Below are 19615 nucleotides of genomic sequence, written 5' to 3'. Positions count from 1 at the left end.
TCTACCAGAAGGGTAAGCAAACTCTTTCAAAGACACAAAATCCGGAACAGAGGAGGCTGATTTTTCTTTCTTTCTGTCTGTATTTCGCTGTTATGAAACCAGAAAGCACTGTGATTTTTGAATGCAATATCCCCTTTGAAAGGAATGCTAACCTGAGAATACATGAAAACAAGAGAAAAGTAAGAGTCCTAAGACGTTACAGCGCTGACATTTTATTTGAAATTTCACATGTTCTATTAGCTCTGCAAAACCTTTGGAGAGTACAGTTTTCAGTAGCTGTGCAGTGAGTGTATTTCCATCGGTCTGTCAGGGACCGTAGCACGGCTTGATTTTTCTTTTGACTTTCAGGAATGCTGAGAGCACAATAAAGCTCTGCTGAGATTTTCCCTGAAGCTTGGAGAATTGTGCTATTTGTCAGCCTCTGTGCAGAGAATCACCTGAGCTGACCAGAATTGTCAAGGGACTGCTTTAGAGATGCAGATGCATATGATTGCTCGTCTTCATTGATAAATCTTTGGGTATCCAGTAGCAAATTGCATCCCTCTTGGGCAAATAGATGTCTAGGTTACAACTGCCATGACCAGGACATGTTTTAGCCATGAGACCAAGCTGTGATACTCAAACCACTGTGTATCACTCTCTATTCCTTGCAGATAATAGACATTCCTTTTTCTAAAAAACATGCTGTTCCTGATCCATGTTTTCCATGAAACTATGATATTCTGTGCAGATCAAGGAAAGTAATACGGTGTAAGTGTTTCAGGACAACATTAATTAACTTCAGTTCAGAGTCCAGAAAAGAAAGGAAATAAATATGCATTTTGCCCTGACAAGGTAGAAAAAGTAGTTTATCTCTGGATTTGAAAAGAGGTTGTTTAACTGGGCTGGCTTCATGGCCAGATGCCCAGTGCTCTGCCCATACTTTAGATCTGCTCTGCCAAGGGTTCTTGATGGCAGCTGCCCTTACGAAAGCATTTGCTATGAAAGCGTGAGCTTTTTGTTTTGCTGAGAAGGAGACGCTGCCAAGGCCAAAATTACCTCCTTCTCAAGTGTTGGTGACTTCCTTGAAAAGCAGAAAGCTTCGATAGAAAGACAAATGTTTCCAGGCCATGGACTAAGACACAGTCTCAGTCTCTAAAATTGAGAATGCAGTTTTTAGCAATAGGTTATTTTGCCCTAGGAAACAAACTTTTTCACATCAGTGAGAAAAACTCGGGTGTTACCTTCTGCAGACAAAAGCTGCTGCTGCTGCTGCTGCTCAGTGTTTTAAGCTCTGGGCTGCCATTTGAACATTGTGTGATCCTATTTTAGCCCTCAATAAAAGCCAGACCTTTCCTGGCCCTAATATTTGACTGAGGTAGTGGTAAAACAGTCTTGTTTCCTATCAAGGTGTTCACCCAGATTTTTAATCGCACCTCCATCCTTTTGACTTAGATATTGTTTACATGATGATGGTGTACAAACATTGAATTCCGCGTGCCAGATTCTGCTTATCATGCCCCACCACCCAAAAAGTAGGCTTTTCCCCATGACCAATTCTACTTGGATGTAGATAGGCTTTAAGGAGTGCCCATGAGGTGTTACTCTTTCCCTCAAACTCTCCTTTGGGGCTTTCTTCAATCAGGGTTTTTTTGCAGGAGGGATTTCTGTAGAGCTCTGTACTCTAAACTTGTGTATCTGTAAGAGGATTAACCCTTTCTGCATGATAGTTTGTAATCACATCACCTTTGGCTCAGTGGGAATGAATACCAATTATCATTTATAAACAGTTCTTCTCATTATGCACCTATTTATGGCGTCTTTTATAGCTTGCTAATTACAAGCACACAAACAAATGCTTGGAGTTAAATAATGTAAACAGGGATGTAATTGATTTTCATGTTGAATAGTTTTTATTGATTTATTGTTAATTAACATTTTTAAAGAATCTCTTGGCAAAATAATCCATTTAATTTATTGAATATTATACTAGCTTATGGTATATTCATATTAAAATGTCACAAAAAGATTAACAGTTCCACAAAGCGTGTTTTTCCAACTGTTGCTGCTTTACAGATGTTATGTATTCTCCCCAAACAAACACAAACAATATAATAGATGCAATCAATTGGTCTCAGTCCAGGTCCCATCAGACAAGCGGCCACATCACTAAAAATAGAGCATTCCAGTTGACATTAATTGGCCATCCATGTAGCAGGAAGGAGAGCATCTAACGGGGGGGAGCCGAGCTGATCTCTATCACATTCAGCACAGGCTCCTTGGCTGGCTGTGGAGCTACAGTGTGGGCTAAGGGGAGAAGCCCCTGTGTTCACCAAAGTGCCTTATCTGCTTCAAAACCCAAACATTCTGGTGTTTGTTATAGAAACTTCCCAAGAAATAGTTGGGAACCACCTATCAGTTCGTACAATCAACGCATGCATCCAGTGCTGTAGAAAATGTAATAAACTGAAGGCATTTCCAGAGTTTCCCGCTGACTCTTTTTTGGTTTTAAGATGGGAAAGCTTGCTGTGGAATCTATGCAGGGGCTGTCAATAGCATTTTGATAAATGCCTATTGGTTTCAAGTCACTTAGCTGGTACCACTCAGGACTGAGCATGTAGCAAGAAGTAAAACTGCAGTCTTCATTACTATCATCCCATTATATTCTTCAGATGGGTAACAAGCCAGTGTAACCACATCGGCCCCTATTGTTTCATTAGCAAAAGAAAACATTAATATACTTTGACATGGTATTGATTTGGCACAATCCATCTTTCCCAATAACAGTAAAACCTTTATATTTTATTAATAGAACATTGCAGTTCTCCCCCATTACAGCTCTCTTTTACTGTTACTGGGTCACAGTGTAATTCTGATGTGCTTGGGTTTTCTCATTTTTATGAATATAACGTAAAAGCCTGTAAAATTGTTCCACTCATCTGTCAGTAGGCCCCGTCTGGGGGACCAAGCATCTTTTTGTAGATGAAATGTTACCAGTGCAGCTCCGGTAACTGATTGTTTGATGGCCCGTAGGGGTGGGGAGGGTGAAGAAATTTCAGAAGGGTTCTTGTCTTCATTCTCTTGATTTTTTCGTGAAGTGGACTTGGACTCAGACCATCTCATCAGTGCAAAGAGCCCTGCCCTATCCCCTCCACTCATAGCTAGATCCAACACTTCCAAACTGGGCTGTAGGTGCCTCAATTAAAGAGAAGCTCCTAGCAGCAATCCAGACCACAGCCCTTCAGCAACACCTTGCTTTCTGACTTAGGGTTTCCATACTTAGTTCAAACCAGGCACTATGCATGCAAGAGAACCTGTGAGCTCTGTGGCAGGCCCTGTGTACATTGGTGGAGTTATACTCTAACCTCAGCACCCTCCTACTTAAAAAATAAAATTGCAGTGAGTGCCTTTACTTCCAGATCCAACCTCATCTAGATGCCAGACTGGATCCTTTCTCATCCCCTGGCTCCTTGGGACTGCACATAGCTCCAGCACATCCAGGGCTGATGACACACTGGACTGTGGCTCCATTAGCCTCTCTGCAGTCTCCCTTCTCAGAGGTCTCCAAAAGCTGCTGTCCTGCCCCAGTTGTAGATGAGCTGAGTTTAAAGCAAGCATCACTCATTGTGATCAAAACACACTCTTGCCCGATTAGCTTCTCCTTTCCAGTGTGCACAGCAAGTCTACCCAATCATTTGGCATTTCTGTCTAAGGATATTTTTGATATTTCATCTTCTTTGATTAGGTACATTATCTACCAGTTCCTGGCACAGGACTGGAGCATGATGACATTGCACTTACAAAACCCACAGTTACTATACCCAGATGCTTCCATTAAACCAAAGCGAGACAACTTTCATCACTTGCTTTTTCTTCTTTTTTTCTTGAAATAAAACCTCTGTTAACCTTTCTTCTCTTCCCTTTTGAAGCAAACCATGTTGCAAGATCCCAGGGTACGAAAAATAATCCCCATAATAAATATGAAGACAGTTTCAAAAAGAAAATGAGCATATTAAGGGCAACAGTTTATTAACAGTCACCGTAAATTAGATAGCTTTAATAACTTTAATTAGTGCAGCATTTTCTGACACAGAACTTGAGGAGAGTTCAGTCTTTCATCCCCAGTTCCCTTCTGCTCATCTCAGTGTCTAAGGCAACAGCAACAGCAGTTTCTTGTAGTAAAAGTGAAACAGCTCCTATCACAGCAGTGTGAGCACAGGAGAAAACTGCTCTATCTACACATCATGGCCACTGGCATTCTGAATCACTAGTAAGGAACAGTACAGTTGTAAAGCAAAGCTTTCAAAAATCAGGAACAACAGAAAATCCAGCTTCCTCAGCAGTCTCTTCCTTTCTCTTTCCTTGCCATAACTACGCCCAGCTCAGTTCTGCCCTTGTTCCCCTGGGGAACGACAAGGACTCCAGGCCATTGAGCAGCGAGGGAGCAGGCAGTATTCCCAGTGCTGGTGGGTTGGGGGTGCACTGCTGTGTGCCCCAGCTTCCTGACATCTGGCCCATTTAGAGGGAAGTACCCCTGGTAGGTCACAAGTTGCCCACCAAGATGGAAATGCCCATCTTGTTAGTCAGAGAGAGAAAGGCCACTTTAAATTCAGGAGAGCAAGTTCTCCACTACCCAACATGCAGAAGGCCAGACATATGAGCAAGAATAAAAAGTAGAAGCATACTTGTCAGTCTTGCCTTACCCCACAAAACACTCTAACCAAAATAAGGATTGTGAAAAGCGCATCTACATGATGTGTGTGCCTCATTCAGAGGATGCAGCACTACCAGAGAAATAACTGCTAGTGGAACTTATGATTGCAGACTCTCATTTTGTAATGGAAATGAATGTCTTTCTTTTTTAAGCACACAGCTGTTTCCTTGTATTGACACCTGCTGGATCCTCCCATACTTATCTTTCCCTTACCTGTGCTCCTGGTAGGTGGTGGCAGGGTAGTTCTGAGGCAGTGGTGGTACGAGGGGCTGGACATGCACTGGCCAATGGTGGCATCCCAGCACTAACACAGCAAACCTAGCTCCTAGAGAGGCCAGCAGGGCTGCTAAGTATGCACCTCAGCCTCCCAGAGATCTTAATCACCCTAATGTGTGTTGGAGGTAAAATCTGGTAACTCCTAGAGGCTCTGTAAGAGTGATTAGCACAAATAGTAACAACGCCAAAGGCTCACACTGTAAAAATCTCTTAGGCTGAAATGAAAACAGTTTCTGGTAATTTTTGTTTCTTTTCTTCATGCAAAGCTTTGAAACAAGGGAATCAGAGATAGGCAATTCCTTTCCAAGGAGTTTTTCTACGTATCTCCTTGTGAAAGCTGTTGCTAACGGAAGAAAAAGTAATGTTCTAAAAAAAAAAAAAAAATTTGCACAGATGTAGCCATTTTTGAAATGACATCCCAGTTCCCAAGGATTCACTGTAGCCTTTCGTCGATCTTCTTTCTTACAGATCTCTGTGCTTTGCATTGTAATTAGCTCCATGCGCTATCAGCAGCGCGATGCTCCCGGCTGTTTCTGCAGCAGCCACTGCTCCTCGGCAGCAGCCCCACACCTCCTCCCACCAGGTGCCATGCCAGCCGCATGAGTATGCCAATTCCTGGCACTGGCTGTGATGTGAAGGCAATGGGTACAGCAGAGCTGTGGAGGCTGTAGCCCACTTTGACATATTCTTAAGGGGGTGCTGCATCATGAAGCCAGAACTGACACAACGATGAATGAACCAGGGAAGCCCACTCCTGCAAATAGCATGGGACTATTTGGTGCAATCTCTTTTGTTAATTCAGGTTTCAAGAAACATTGACTAGATTTTATTTTTATGTTTTGTAGTTGTTAAAATTTGTTAAATTTAGGTTGTCAGGGTTCCTCTGCAATGTGAGTAAGCTTGCAATGGAGAAGGGAAAAAAAGAGAGTGAGAGGGGGGAATCATTTTCAAATCAAGGCCTACAGACCCCTTTCAGACCTGCCTTAGGTACTGCATCAACACTCTGCATTGTATGCAGCCCAGAAGGCTAACCGTGTCCTGGGCTGCATCAGAAGAGGGGTGGCCAGCAGTGAAGAGAGGATTGTCTGCCTCTGTTCTGCCCTTGTGAGGCCCCATCTGGAATACTCTGTCCAGGTCTGGAACCCCCAGCAGGAGAAGGATGTGGAGATGATCAGAAGGCTGGTTGAAGAAAGGTTGAGGGTGTTGGGCTTGTCTGTAGAAGAGAAAGTTGCAGGCAAACTTCACTGCCACCTTCCAGTACTTGAAAGGAGCTTACAAGCAGGAGGAAAAACAATTTTTTACATGGTCTAATAGCAAGAATAATTTTAAATGAAAAGTGGGGAGATCTAGATTAGATATTAGGGAGAAATTCTCCACTCAGAGGGCGGTGAGGCCCTGGCACATCTGCCCAGAGAAGCTGTGGTGCCCCATCCCTGGAGGCGCTCAAGGCCAGGTTGGATGGGGCCCTGGGCAGCCTGAGCTGGTGGGGGGCAGCCCTGCCTATGGCAGGAGTTGGGATGGATTATCTTTTAGGTTCCTTCCAACCTAAGCCATTCTGTGCTTTTTTGATTTTATGATTCTGTGATATCATAAAGAAAAATATATGGCCCCAAGCCATGTGAAATTGAATTTGCTTGCTGTGTGCAGGACATTAACTCCTAACCTCTCTAACCTTACTCTGGGAACTTTGATATCAACAGTAACAAAAGATACGTACCAGCAAGTCAGAATTCAAAGCAAAAAATACATTTAAAAATTTATCTTTGGCATTAAAAAGATGAAGAACAAAGAGGATAGTACAGGAATGGAATTCTTTTCCAAATATTACTATCATTTTTTGCATAGCATTTCTTTGGTCTTGTGTTTCTTTCTTTATTTTTGCCTTTTGGAAGGCGTTGTGATAATACTAAGAGAGAGATGTGGAAATATTTTTACTTTCTGCCCAGAGATATGTACTGAGGAGAACAGCTATGGCTTTAGTTCTGCAGTAATGGAAAGGATAATTTTTTGCTGATGAGTATTTGCAGACTTATTTTATTACACTTCTAGGAGGGATATTTCGTTTTGAAATAGAAGCTTGTTTTTGAACCTCCTCTGAAATAGCCTACTGCCAAATTAACCCTCAGTCATTTTGCCCTTGATAAAAAAGTAACGAGCACTATTTTGCCATCAGTGCATTGTACAGATAAGGCATATAGTGATAAGTCAACTCATGCCTCCTTGTCTAAGATGACAGTGGAGAGCAGTGAACTTGAAGTCAAGCAGCACAGTCTTGTTTTGTAAACAAGGCATACAAGATGGTGGCTTTACTCTCCCCACTGTTGTTAGTGGGATTATAAAATAGATTATATAGAATGCTTCGGGTTGGAAGGGACCTCACAGCCCACCCAGCCCCATCCCCTGCCATGGGCAGGGCTGCCCCCCACCAGCTCAGGCTGCCCAGAGCCCCATCCAACCTGGCCTTGAGCGCCTCCAGGGATGGGGCACCACAGCTTCTCTGGGCAGCTGTGCCAGTGCCTCACCGCCCTCTGAGTGAAGAATTTGTTCCATATATCTAATCCAAATATCCCCACTTTTCATTTAAAACAATTTACTCTTGTTCTATCACTACAGTCCCTTCCTTCTGTCATATCAACTGTGCCACTCAGCCTGGCGTAATCTAAAAACTCATTGAGAATGTAATTGATCTCACTGTTTATGTAATTAATAAAGATATGAAGCAGTACCTATCCCAGTACAGACCACTGACAGACAGCACTCACCAATGACTTCCAGAAGATCGCAGACCAGGCTTTAGGGAAAGAAAATTAAAAAACAGAGGGAAAGCCACAGAGAAGAGGCAAGCAAAAATTGCTAATACAACTTTTAGAATTCTTCATTATCCAGAGACAGTTGTGCTGTTTCTGTATGCATGTTTCTGTCTTGTTAGTTTCATTGGTACCAGGAACTATTTTCTTGCATCACAGCAGCAGGGAAGGTGGGGAGCATTGTGTGCCTCATGGGGACAGGGATGCAATGAGAACAGGGCTGTCTGTGCGGGACATACTCTTTAGCATTGGTATGTCAGATACAAGTAATTCTCCACAGTCTGACTTCATGGAATGCTTAGTTCCTTTTTCTTTGATATTAGTGGTTTATAGTTCCGTGGATCTGCAAAGCTAAAAGAATGGTCGCATGAGGAAGAGTTAGCACAGATCATTTGTCTAACAATCAAGGGCCATATTCAGTAAAGATCTGACAGGACTGCTGACAATGCCCTTGTGTCATTTTACGAATTGATATGAAATAAAAGCCACAAAAAAATTACACAACATAGATTTTTCCCTTGCATCTGCATGGCTGTGGTACTGCTGACCTTGGTTATAGCTTTTAGGCTATGGGAGAATGTGAATTCAGGCCTCCTCTGTGCCACAGCTCAGGCTGGGTAGCAGCATTCAGGGTGTCCAGGGCAGTGTCTTGCAAAACTGGCTGATGGTATTGTTTTCGTCTGTTGGGCACATGGGCAACAAATGTAGATGCTTCAGAGAAGTATGGTTTTCAGGTAACAAGAGCTCAGCATGTTGGAAAACCAAATTCTTTTGATATTCTTTTATGTTCCTTCATCATCTTGGTGGCCCTTTGTTGGATTCTCTCCAGTATGTCCATGCTTCTCATGTACTAGGGGACCCAGAACTGGACACAGTGCTTCAGCTGAGGCTTTACCAGTGTTGACTAGAGGGGAGGGATCACCTCCCTCAACAACTCTCCTCTTGAGATACTATTAGCCATCTCTGTGGCAACAGCTCATTACTGGCTGATATTCAACTTGGTATCCACCAGAAAATGTTGTGTGGTGATATAAATCCCTAGAAAATCTGTAACATGCAGTAGCCACCTGTGTCTTCTGGAGAACTGCTGGCCCTCAGCCTGGCTTCTGGAGAAGCACAGGCCCTCAGCATCAGTTGGTTGGAAAAAAACCTCTCAGATCATCTAGCCCAACCATCATCCCGCCCCCACCGTGCCCACATCCCTCAGTGCCACATCCCCACAGATCCTGAACACTTCCAGGGATGGTGACTGCACCACCTCCCTGGGCAGCCTGTGCCACTGCATCACTGCTCTTTGTGAGAAGAAATGTTTCCTAGTGACTCTAGAGTAAGCTGTGCCATTCAGAAGAGCTGAAGAAGATTCCTATGCATCCTCAAACTCACAATATGCAGGGTGGGTTTAGGGGTAAGCATTTTTTAAGAAGTAATCACCTTCCCACAACTACTGTGCTGCCCAGTCAGTGCTCAGTGGATGTCCCTGCAGCTCTCCCTTCAGTATCACAGCTACCCTATGTACTGTCAGACTTCACACAGGCAGTGTCACTGCAGAAACTTTCCTGCACAAAGGATGCAGACAGATGTTATTTATTTGATATAAACAAATGCACATATTGTATCTGTGTACAGACAATAACCATTTTGCTTATGCTTATTTATAAGCAGTATATCTGAAACAGCATGGAGCACACCCAAAAGTGGCACAAACAAAATCATATGAATTTATACAAATATGTGCCAATCAGATGTAAACACTGCAAATATTACATCTTCCTGTGGTGGTGACAGGGAATAATTTGAGAATTTTCAGCAGTGCAACTTTCAGAAGCTGGAAAGACTTGGCCTCATTTTGAAACTGTAATAGAATTTTGAATGTATTTCATGTGACAACCGTGTCCTCAACCTGCTATTTGTTATTTCTTCTTAAAACACAAACAAACTGAATTTTCATTTTGTTTACAGGACAGTGGAACAGGAGATAACAGCTGCATTGAAGAAATATTGCGGGTAGGAATTCTTAAAAAAAAAAAAACCTTTCTTCTAGTGCCATTTTGTTTACTCTAAAAAGGGAAGAGAACAACAAGAATATTGCAATTACTGCTGTTAAATATATCACACTTTAAGATTGCCATCTTTCTAAGGAACAAGGAGGCAAAATTATTTACCAAGAAAAAGAATTGAAAATGTGTGTAAGCAACCTTCTAGAGCCTCTGGCTTTCGCTGCTACTTTGTGCCAGTACGGCTGACCTTCATGCATGCAGAAGCAGATAATGGGATAAATTATAAACTGAAATGTACAACGATGTTTCAGGTTTACAAACCATGCAAAGTGCATGTTTCCATTAATCACGACTGTCAAAAATCTTAATTTTGAAGGGAGGTCTAGGAAGGTCATTTTCCACCTGGATTTAATTAGAATCCATTATGTAATGTCATTATCTCCATTATGTCCATTATATAATGACAATGTGCAAAATCTGCAGTTATTTCCATATTTCATTATTATTTCTTTTATCCTAGTAATTTCTAGTTTATTTTCATGGACCAAATTAATACATATCCGGACAGATCTTGGCTTGAATCAACTTTGATATTGATTATTTTCTGAAGCAGACAAAATAATAACAGTGAATCATTTTCATGTATTTTAATTCCTGCTCTTTTCACTTCCCTTTCTACACTGACAATACAATATTTTTTTATATTTACAATTCATATAATAGTAAAACACCAAGCCAGGTGGGTGGAATGGTAAAACCTCTCTATTACTGTGTGTGCATCCACCTCTTGGACATCCACTACCCAAATATTCCAGATTGTTTATAAACTACAGGGCTATAAATATTTGGTTTAGAGATTAGCAGTGCATTAAGACTGTTGTTTCTAAAGGCATTTCTCCATTCTCCATGAATATATTAAATACAGCTTTTAATTCTTGAACTGGACAAAGAGTTTATTGAAGGTTGATTATGATGGATTGCTTATGACTTCACTGGCAGAGCTTTTACTTAGCTAACATTTACAAAGTAGGCTGTTTTAGGACTTAATTGCATATCCAACAAGTCTTAGACTTAATCTCTATTCTTTTGTTGCAAGTTAGTAGTGGATATTGTAATTCATGAGAGCTTTTTCTTGATGCACTGAGATTATGATGTGGGGCTCATTCACCCTTTTTTTTTTTTTTAATATAGGACTTTTTAAAAGAACAGCTAAGAAAGTCATGGCTCCTTCCATGTGTAGGAACATGGATATGTAAAAGATTCTAATCTCATACAATCCCATGTAGTGCAGAATGTACCTTCAGTTGTAAGGTACATCTTCAAACTGGTGAACACAGTTTCTCTCTTTCTTCTTTGTCTCTTGGGCACCTTCCTCAAGAAATATTTTTGTGAAGCTTCATGATGAAATGTGCAGCACATCCTTGGATGGATATGACCCTTTTGTTCATTGGGATTTATTAAAAAATTCTTTCACTTTGCTTAAATGAATCAATTAACTGCAAGCAGCTTTCCCAAGATCGCTTGTTCACTTCTCACAGGTCATGGTGCTGCAATCCTGTCTCTCCCTGGAGAAGGCAGCCAAAGAATAAAAATACCTACCAAAAATACCTGGCTGAGGATCTGCATGGGACATCTCCTGCCCTGCTCTGCAAAGCACTTTGTCCCATGTCCTGCTACTTCCCCCAGCTTCTTTTACCTTTACCAACTTCCTTGATTTCTGATTCTTTCTGATTTCCTTGATTCTGCAAAATCATGTTCAGAAGACTTTAAATGATGCCACGAGACATGTAAGGCTTTCAAAGCTGGGACCGTCTCCTTACAGGGCAGGAGGTACGGGGCAGTTTCAGTGTTGCTTAGAGCTCTAAAGCCATACTTAATATCAGTATCTCACTGTCTGCTGAGGGTTAACACAGCAAAAGTAGAGAGCATACCATTTTCACCATCAATCAGGTCCTCTCACTCACTCTTCATGGATAACCTCTCCAGTCTGCCCATCCTCTATGTCTGTAACCTGAGTATCACTTCACTCTAAAATTCTCCCACATTTCTGTGTCCAAGACTACATGTAAATCCTGCAAACTAGTACTCTGTGACATTTCTAACTGAAGCTCTTTGTTCACAAAGGTCTTATTCTGGTCTGATTTCTCATTACACTCCTTGATTACTGCAACATCCTTTTCTTGGTGCAATCTTGTCCACATCCATTCATGCTGCTGTGTGGATCATAATCCTAACTTGATATCTGTCCCATATTACCTTTGTCTTTGCATCTCACCACTGTCATCTCCTTCTCTATTATGTCCAGCAGAGTTATTTGTCTTCAATTCTAAGGCCTCAAGTCTACTCAAGTGCTGACATATTAGCTACCAGTTAGCTGTCACGTGATGCCAGATTCCAGCACACAAATTTAGTGTGCTAAATTTTACATGAATTAATTTATCCCATATTTCCCATCAGATCTGGGAATAGCATTAAACACTTTCCAAATTACCTCCATACCTACCTTCAGATCCCCTCTTAAGAGTCTCCTTTTTCACAAGGACTCTGGGAAAACAGCGGTGATGTCAGCTGTATATCTGTTTCTCATGCTTAAACGTTGCTGTCCCTCATAGAATCATAGAATATCCAGAGTTGGAAGGGGCCCAAGAAGTCCAACTCCTGGCTCCATACAAGACCAGCCAAAAATCAGACCATAAGTCTGAGAGCATTGTTCATAGGTCCCTTGTACAACCCAGCTAGGCCTGATACACCCACCTGTTCTCATTTTCTTGAAAGATTAACTCTCTGAGCCAAGGACTAGTATAGTACAAAAGCTGTTCATAGGTACTCTTGCAATACAAATCAGTATCAGAGTGGTCGTTGTTACTGGCATTGGTCTAAACAGCAACAGTAATAGCTACTCGCTTTGTAAACTTGGCATCCACACTTTTCCAGATCTCATCCTCCATAGCCTCTTTTTGTGCTGAATGGGTCAATTCACTTCTAACACAGATTTATTGCTCTTCAGAAACGAGGAACACCATTTCCATGTTTTTGTTGGAGATGCTATTTCCATAGCAAAGCCAGAATTTGCTTCTGCTAGGCAGTTCCCATACGGGTCTCCAGGGCAGAACAATGAAAATCCAAGGGAGTTGCGATCTTTGTGTTCCCCTCAGAAAAGATAGCTCTTCAACATCACACCTAAGCATGTTTATAACAGGAAGGGTCACTCTTCCTTTTGTAATTAACAGAACATCAGCAAAAGGAAGAAGTTGTTTACAAATCTAAATTTTGAGAAACCTTGCACCCCATTATAATTGTCTCTTCCACAAGACAAGGCAGAAAGTAGCCTCCCTTCCTAGACAGTGTGTTCCCTGCCCAAGCTGCTCTTGCATGGGATAGGCACTTCATGGTGAGCCAAGTGTCCTCATTTCCCTGTCAAGATGAAGGGTGATAGAAAGTGTGCCCAGCACCTACTCAGGCTTCTTCCCTGTGTGCCCTTCCCCCTAATGTGTGGGAGGAGGTGAGAGCATGCATCCTATCACCTGCAGGTTTCAGAACCTGACCAGACCTAACATCTGTGCCAGGACTTCCAGACCAGTTTAGGCATTGCTTAAAAATCTCCCAAGTCTTATTTTGCACTGACCGTGTCAAGAAGATTGTATAGAAAACCTATGTGTGGTCTGTGTGTAACACAGGGTGCCACAGCTTAAGTCAAGCCTTTTTTGATGTATTTTACTGAGTGTATCAAAGCTCTGTAGACTTTGTAAATTGACAGATCATTCTGCACAGAACTGCAGCTTCCAAGCAAAGCCCCCAAGAACTGAAGCACAGAACTGCTTCGAGTCCTGAAGGAGGTTGATTAACAAGACAGTAACCCTGTTGAGATTGGAGCTGCTGTATGGACTCCTGCTGAGTTTATAATCACTGCAGGAATCCTGTACCTAATCTAATGCCGTGCACTAATTCATAGCAACTTCTTCAAAGTGTAGTGACTTCTCTGTCCAGCTGCAGGCACACATGTCAAGGATAGAGAAAATTATAAGGAGAGTGTTCAATATAAATAACTGCAATTGTTCTGTCTGGAAAAGAGGAGGCTCAGGGGAGACCTTACCACTCTCTTCAGTGACCGGAAAGGAGGATGTGGCAAGGTGGGACTGGCTTCTTCTTCCATGTAACAGTGATAGGATGAGAGCAAGAGGCCTGAAGTTGCCCCAGGGGAGGTTCAGTTTGGATATTAGGAAACATTTCTTCTCACAAAGAACGGTGAGGCAGTGGCACAGGCTGCCCAGGGAGGTGGTGCAGTCACCATCCCTGGAGGTGTTCAAGAGCCGTGTGGATTTGGCACTGAGGGATGTGGTCAGTGGGCATGGTATGAGTGGGCTGATGGTTGGACTGCGTGATCTGAGAGGTCTTTTCCAACCTTAATCATTCTATGCCAATTTGCAGATGTTATGTCAAATTGAGAGAGAAAAGATGCATTATTTCATTGTTGCTATAAAAGGTAATTCCTTGTAAGCTTTCACATTGTAGATGGAGGACATGCTAGAAAAGTCTGAAGCAGAAAATAGGAGTTATACTATTCAAATATCCTTAATTCCATGCTGCCATGAGCAGTTGCTGCCTGAATTGCTGAGATATCTCCAAAGCCAATCTATTCCCTGTGTCTCCTGAAACACAGTCTTGCTAACTTCGTAATTTTAGCTGATTTCTATTTGCTTGTATGTGTGTAACTGCATATTCTGTTATTACAGGTGGGGTTTGGAGTAAATATTTATTTTGCTGTAGTACATGCAAAAAATGGGAGCAGAAGTTCTGCCACTCCACTAAGTTAACTGTTGCAACCAGTATCTGATACAGTCTGAGTATATTTGCAATGGATTTAAGGAAAAAGGTTGAGTGCTGGATGTAGGCAATTCAGGATTTGTAAGATAAGTGGTTTGAGATTGATCTAGCTGCTCTTACAGCCTTAGCTGTGATTTCCTAGGGCTGCAGTGGCTTTGTTGAAAAGAAACCGACAGGCGATCTGAACTCTTAATTATTAAAGATGGTCCTTGTGCATTCCCTTTGTTTTTTGGATTGACATGAGACGTGTCACTGAATTGGAGAGAGACGGACATCGTGTCAAGCACTTGGTCTGCAAACACCATTTGGCTGCAGGATGCAGCAATGGAGGGAAACTGATGAAAGAGAGCAACAGAAGCACTGAGCAAAGGGCTGGAGTGAAACCAGACTCAGCCTCTCAACACAGAAGAAATGACCTCCTTTGGGGAGTGGGGAGGCAGGATGGGGTATGGGATAGAGGACAGGTAAAGTTTTCTCAGGAAAAACAGAAAAATAAGTGGGGGAGGCAGTGAAAGGACTGAGGCTGCAGCTGCAGACTCACCAGTGAAGGATAACTGCTTGGTGCCCAAGCCTCCTGCACAGGGTGAGTGCCTCGGGTGCCCTTGCAAATAGGTTGTGACTGCCTGCGGCCACAGAACATCCACTTATGAAAACAGGTCCTTTTAAGTGTGATGGATGCACTTGAATTTCTCTCCATTGTAAAACTAGTCAGAGTGTGTAAGACACAGCAGTCCTTATTTGAGCAATGTAAAAAAAAAAAAAAAAAAGAATGAAAACAGCATCTAATTCTGTATTTTTTCCCTTCCCCACTTGGGATCCCTTGGCTCATTAGCAGGCTTGCTAATTCTTTAGCAGAAAGCATTAAGGATCAACCCATCAAATATTCAGGGCTTTTTCCAACCTGAACAGCCATATGTGCTGAGAGATCAGCTGCACTCCATCAGCTGATTGAATTAAAACAAGAGCAGAGGTAAATTAGAAACTGTCTGCGCAAGACAAATCCTGTGAAAACACAAAATCCTACCAAACACACTGTCACTGTGAATAAGCATCACAGCCAGCAGAGCACGTGTCAATACTTAGAGGAGAGAAAAATCAGTTTCTTAGGGGTAGGTTGTTAGTTCAACAACTGTGAACTGCTGCCTTGTAAATGTTAATGACTGTAAGATCCCACTGGCTTCAGTTAAGCTCCTGGTGGAGTCAGACATGTGAAGAATTACAGAACACAAATATGGTAATCAGCTGTATATTTCTAACCACTCATCTTGCTTTCCAAAGCGAAGGGAAAAGCCTACAGGTGGAATGAGACCCACTTTGCTGCTCTGCACGAGTAAAGGCGTGCAGATCAAGAGCCACCTTCAGATTGGCTTTTTTGAGTGAGCCCAGGGGAAACCCCTGAGGAACTTGCAGGGGGAATGCAGCAATTGCAGATGGGGGAGAGGGGAGGTTAGAAAACCCAGAAGGAACCCAGTTTGTACAATCTTGCTTGTTCAGTCTCATGGAGTACAAAAGTACTCTGAAGTAATAGAATTGTATTAAAGATGTATCAGAGGAATAAAGTATCATTTATTTTCATTGTAATCTTCCAGAAGGACTTTCATAACACTGCTTTACTTTCAGTATGCTTAATTTCAGAGCATCTCAGGCACTATTTTGACTGAAATATACCATTAATTGTACCTCTTCACTGTCATTCTTTTTGTATTTTTTGCTCAAAAAAATGAAGAAGCATTGGGTGCATTATCATATTGTATCATTTCACCCAAAACACTACAACCCAGAAACATTAAGTTATAGTTCAAGTTAACTAATTAAATCTCCAGTACTCACTTCTTAACATCGCTCTTCTTAGGGCACCATGGCATCCACCTCTGTTGTACATTACCTTTTGACCAGAGTGGTGGTGGCTGTCCCATCACTGGAGCCATTCAAGTTCATGCTGGGCTGGGTGCTGTTCTACTTGATCTAGCTGTAGACATCCCTGTTCTTGGCAGGAAATTTGTATTAGACAGCCTTTAAAGGCCCCTTCCAACTCAAATGATTCAATGATTCTTTCCTACAGCAGCTGGGGATCTGAAAAATGTTTATAAATATGTAAAAAGAAGTGGTCGACAAATGGATGAGGCCAGGCTCTTCTTGGAGATGTGTAGCAATAGGACAAGGAGCAATGGCCTGAAACCTGAAAATAGAAAGTTCCATACTAACATGCAGAAGAACTTCTTCATGGTAAGGTTGACAGAGCACTAGAACAGATTGCCCAGAGAGGTTGTAGAGTCTCCTTCTATGGAGATATTAAAGATCCATCTGGACACCTACGTGTGCAACCTACTGTAGGAAACTTGCTTTAGCAGGGCAGTTGGACTCAATAATCTCCTGAGGTTACTTCCATCCCTTGCAGTTCTATGTGATTTCCCTTTGTCGGCTTTCCCCCAGCCAGCCAGGTAGGTAACACTGGCGATGTGGATGACAGCACTGTGCAACTTCATCAGGCTCTCTGCTTGGATCTTATCCATCTTTTCAGTGAGAATTTGCAGTTCATGCAGTACCTTGTCTTGCTATAGCAAAATTAACAACCACACCAGGGCTACATAGAGATAATTTCACTTTGTTCACATAAACTGCAATGGCTGCAGAATAGGCATACCTTCGTACACTGTAATCACCTGACTCATCATATCTTGGCAGTTTTCAGAGTACACCATCTGCTTGTGGTGCTTTGGCCTTTCTTTGCCTGTGCTCTACTGCCAGTCTCTTTATTACATCCTTGTCCATCCAAAAGGCTGTGGAGATGTTCTTCATCTTTCAGAACTGTTGCCGCTTTTAGGTGGCACCAGGCTGGCTTTCTCAGGTCATCAGAGTATTTCTTCAGGTGATCTGTTAGTTGCCGTCAGCCTATCTGAGCTGGAAGTGCTCCTCATTTAGGCACCGTGCATAGCACTTCCCATTTTTGCCTATGTTCATAGAATCATAGAATCATTAAGGTTGGAAAAGACCACTAAGATCATCTAGTCCAATTTCTGACCCATCACCAGCATGCCTGCTAACCATGTCCCTCCGTGCCACAACCCATGTTATGTGTTTCAGTTGTCAGTGAACATTTGTAGCTCACTAATCAAATCCAGACGCATTAACATCTCTTCACTGGCCGTTAGCATGTAGTTTCAGGTACAAAACTGTGTAAAATGACTCTGAAGTGCAATGCTAACAGTGGTAACATCAGCCAGCTGTTAATTAATTGTACATCAGCAGACCCCCTGAATTGCCACACTTGGATTTTTGCTGCTCTCGCTGCTGTTGCTGGAAATGGTGTGTCAAAGCAATTTGAGGTCTGTAGTACATGCTGTTATGCGTAGTCTGCTGTATGCTGCTCACTGAAACCTTGAACTTAATGAATTTCAGTGTCACTGAAAAATACCTCTTTAAAAAGGCAAAAACTATAAACAGTTTAGTGGAAATAGGGGATCAAACTAGAAACCCTTATGGTGAAAATAAGACTTACAACAAATGCCACTCAGAAGTAACCTCTGCTTCAGTCTCCCGGGTCCTCATGGGGTGCAAGGCACTTTCAGTGACATGAGCCATTCGTGTACTGAAGTACTGACATGTTCAAGTACAGCAAAATACATCCTGTATTGAACTGAGCAGGAGGAAAGAGGCTCACATTCGTTTTAGAGCATAAGTAGCCAATGTGCAATGGATTTGTATTAGAAAGAGGCAGGCTGTTATAAAAGAGTTGGTGAAACACTACCATGCTAATGTGGTGGAATTAATTTTCCAAATTGCTGTTTTGTAGTGAGTGTGTACACCCTGTTATTTGACAAGGCAAGAGAGAATCCAGAATGAATTATCCAGCCTCTCTGCTATACCAAAATAATACAGTAAAATACTTACTAATTTTTCCCTCTGTTTAGAGTGCTTCACAAAGCTGGAAAAGAGGCACCATCACCATCTTGATCCAATATAGATAAATGACTCCTTGTTATTAATGGCAAAGGGCCAGACAAATCCTCATTTTGTCTATCCATGCCACAGTTCCTTGGAGGCCAACAGAATTATGCATATTAATACCAGAAAGGATGTGCACTATCTGTCCTAATGAAAGAAGAATAAAATTTGGATAATCATACATACTCACACTGCTGTGAGCCGGGGGCTTAGTGCCTTCATCTGTCAGCTTTAGAAAGCAACCTTCTTTATATCCCTTTGGTAAGATTCATTCAGATGAAATGAGACCACAAAAGAGACGTGACTTGAGATTAAGGCATCCTCCAGAAAACCTTGTGGTGGCAGAGGCTTTCTTCTGCAATGTATGTTGTCCTCTATACAATTATTTATCAATCATTTGAAAAGGAGTTGTTTTGTTGCTGGTTTTCATGTTGTTGGTTTTTTTTTTTCCCTCGATTAAACTGGGTATTAAGAAAGCTGAATCACCAGAGCAATGCAACAAGATGCTGTTACATAGTACACTTTCCACTCAGCTACGATTTGGCCAGCAGTCATTGAGCACACAGGATGACAGCCCTACAGACAGCTCTTACATCACAGAACAACTGATCGGTGGGAACTCTCCCACTACACGTCCCATTTTGCTTTGACCCAGGAAGTGTGAGCTCTCTGCTTGTGTCTGAGAGAGGCAGCTTTCCTCGTTTGGGAGCTGAGACAAATATTCTATTATTAATCTTGTTTAATCATATTTAGAAGCAACGCATGAGTTAAAAGTTAGCTTCACTTGGCAGAAAGACCAATTAAGGAAATTGTGGGAGAAAAGAGGAGCCTGCTAAAAGGAAATTAAATCACTTTCAAGAATATTCCATAGCGATGTCTGTACTAATAAATAAAATGGACTAATAACTGTTCTCTTGCCCTGAGGCCAGTCAACATAGCATGGCTCATGTCCAAAGTGCTGAACTCTCTTACAGCCACAAAGCAGAGTGTTGCCTGTGGGGAATGGCCCCTGGGCATGCATGGATTTTGTCTGTAAGACTTGGCCAAGGTCTAAACCATTCTGATGTGAATAA

The 19615-nt window shown here is 42.1% G+C and overlaps 1 protein-coding gene across 6 annotated transcripts in view; it reads left to right on the top strand.

Moving 5' to 3' along the window:
* Nucleotides 1–19615, top strand: part of AFF3 (ALF transcription elongation factor 3) — a 321596-nt gene that overhangs the window by 137593 nt on the left and 164388 nt on the right. For 5 of the 6 annotated variants that reach the window (XM_090127334.1, XM_090127329.1, XM_090127326.1 and 2 more), the window contains exon 4: nucleotides 9736–9780. The exons of the other annotated variant lie outside the window; for it this stretch is intronic. In XM_090127334.1, coding sequence (XP_089983460.1) covers nucleotides 9736–9780 — 45 coding nt within the window. The remainder of the gene's footprint in view (nucleotides 1–9735; nucleotides 9781–19615) is intronic. 6 annotated transcript variants of the gene reach the window in all.

This window comes from Phasianus colchicus, chromosome 1, assembly GCF_987193195.1.
Source record: "Phasianus colchicus chromosome 1, bPhaCol1.hap1.1, whole genome shotgun sequence".
Lineage (NCBI taxonomy): Eukaryota > Metazoa > Chordata > Aves > Galliformes > Phasianidae > Phasianus > Phasianus colchicus.
Note: the sequence above shows the minus strand (reverse complement) of the source record. Positions and strands in the feature narration are given on the sequence as shown.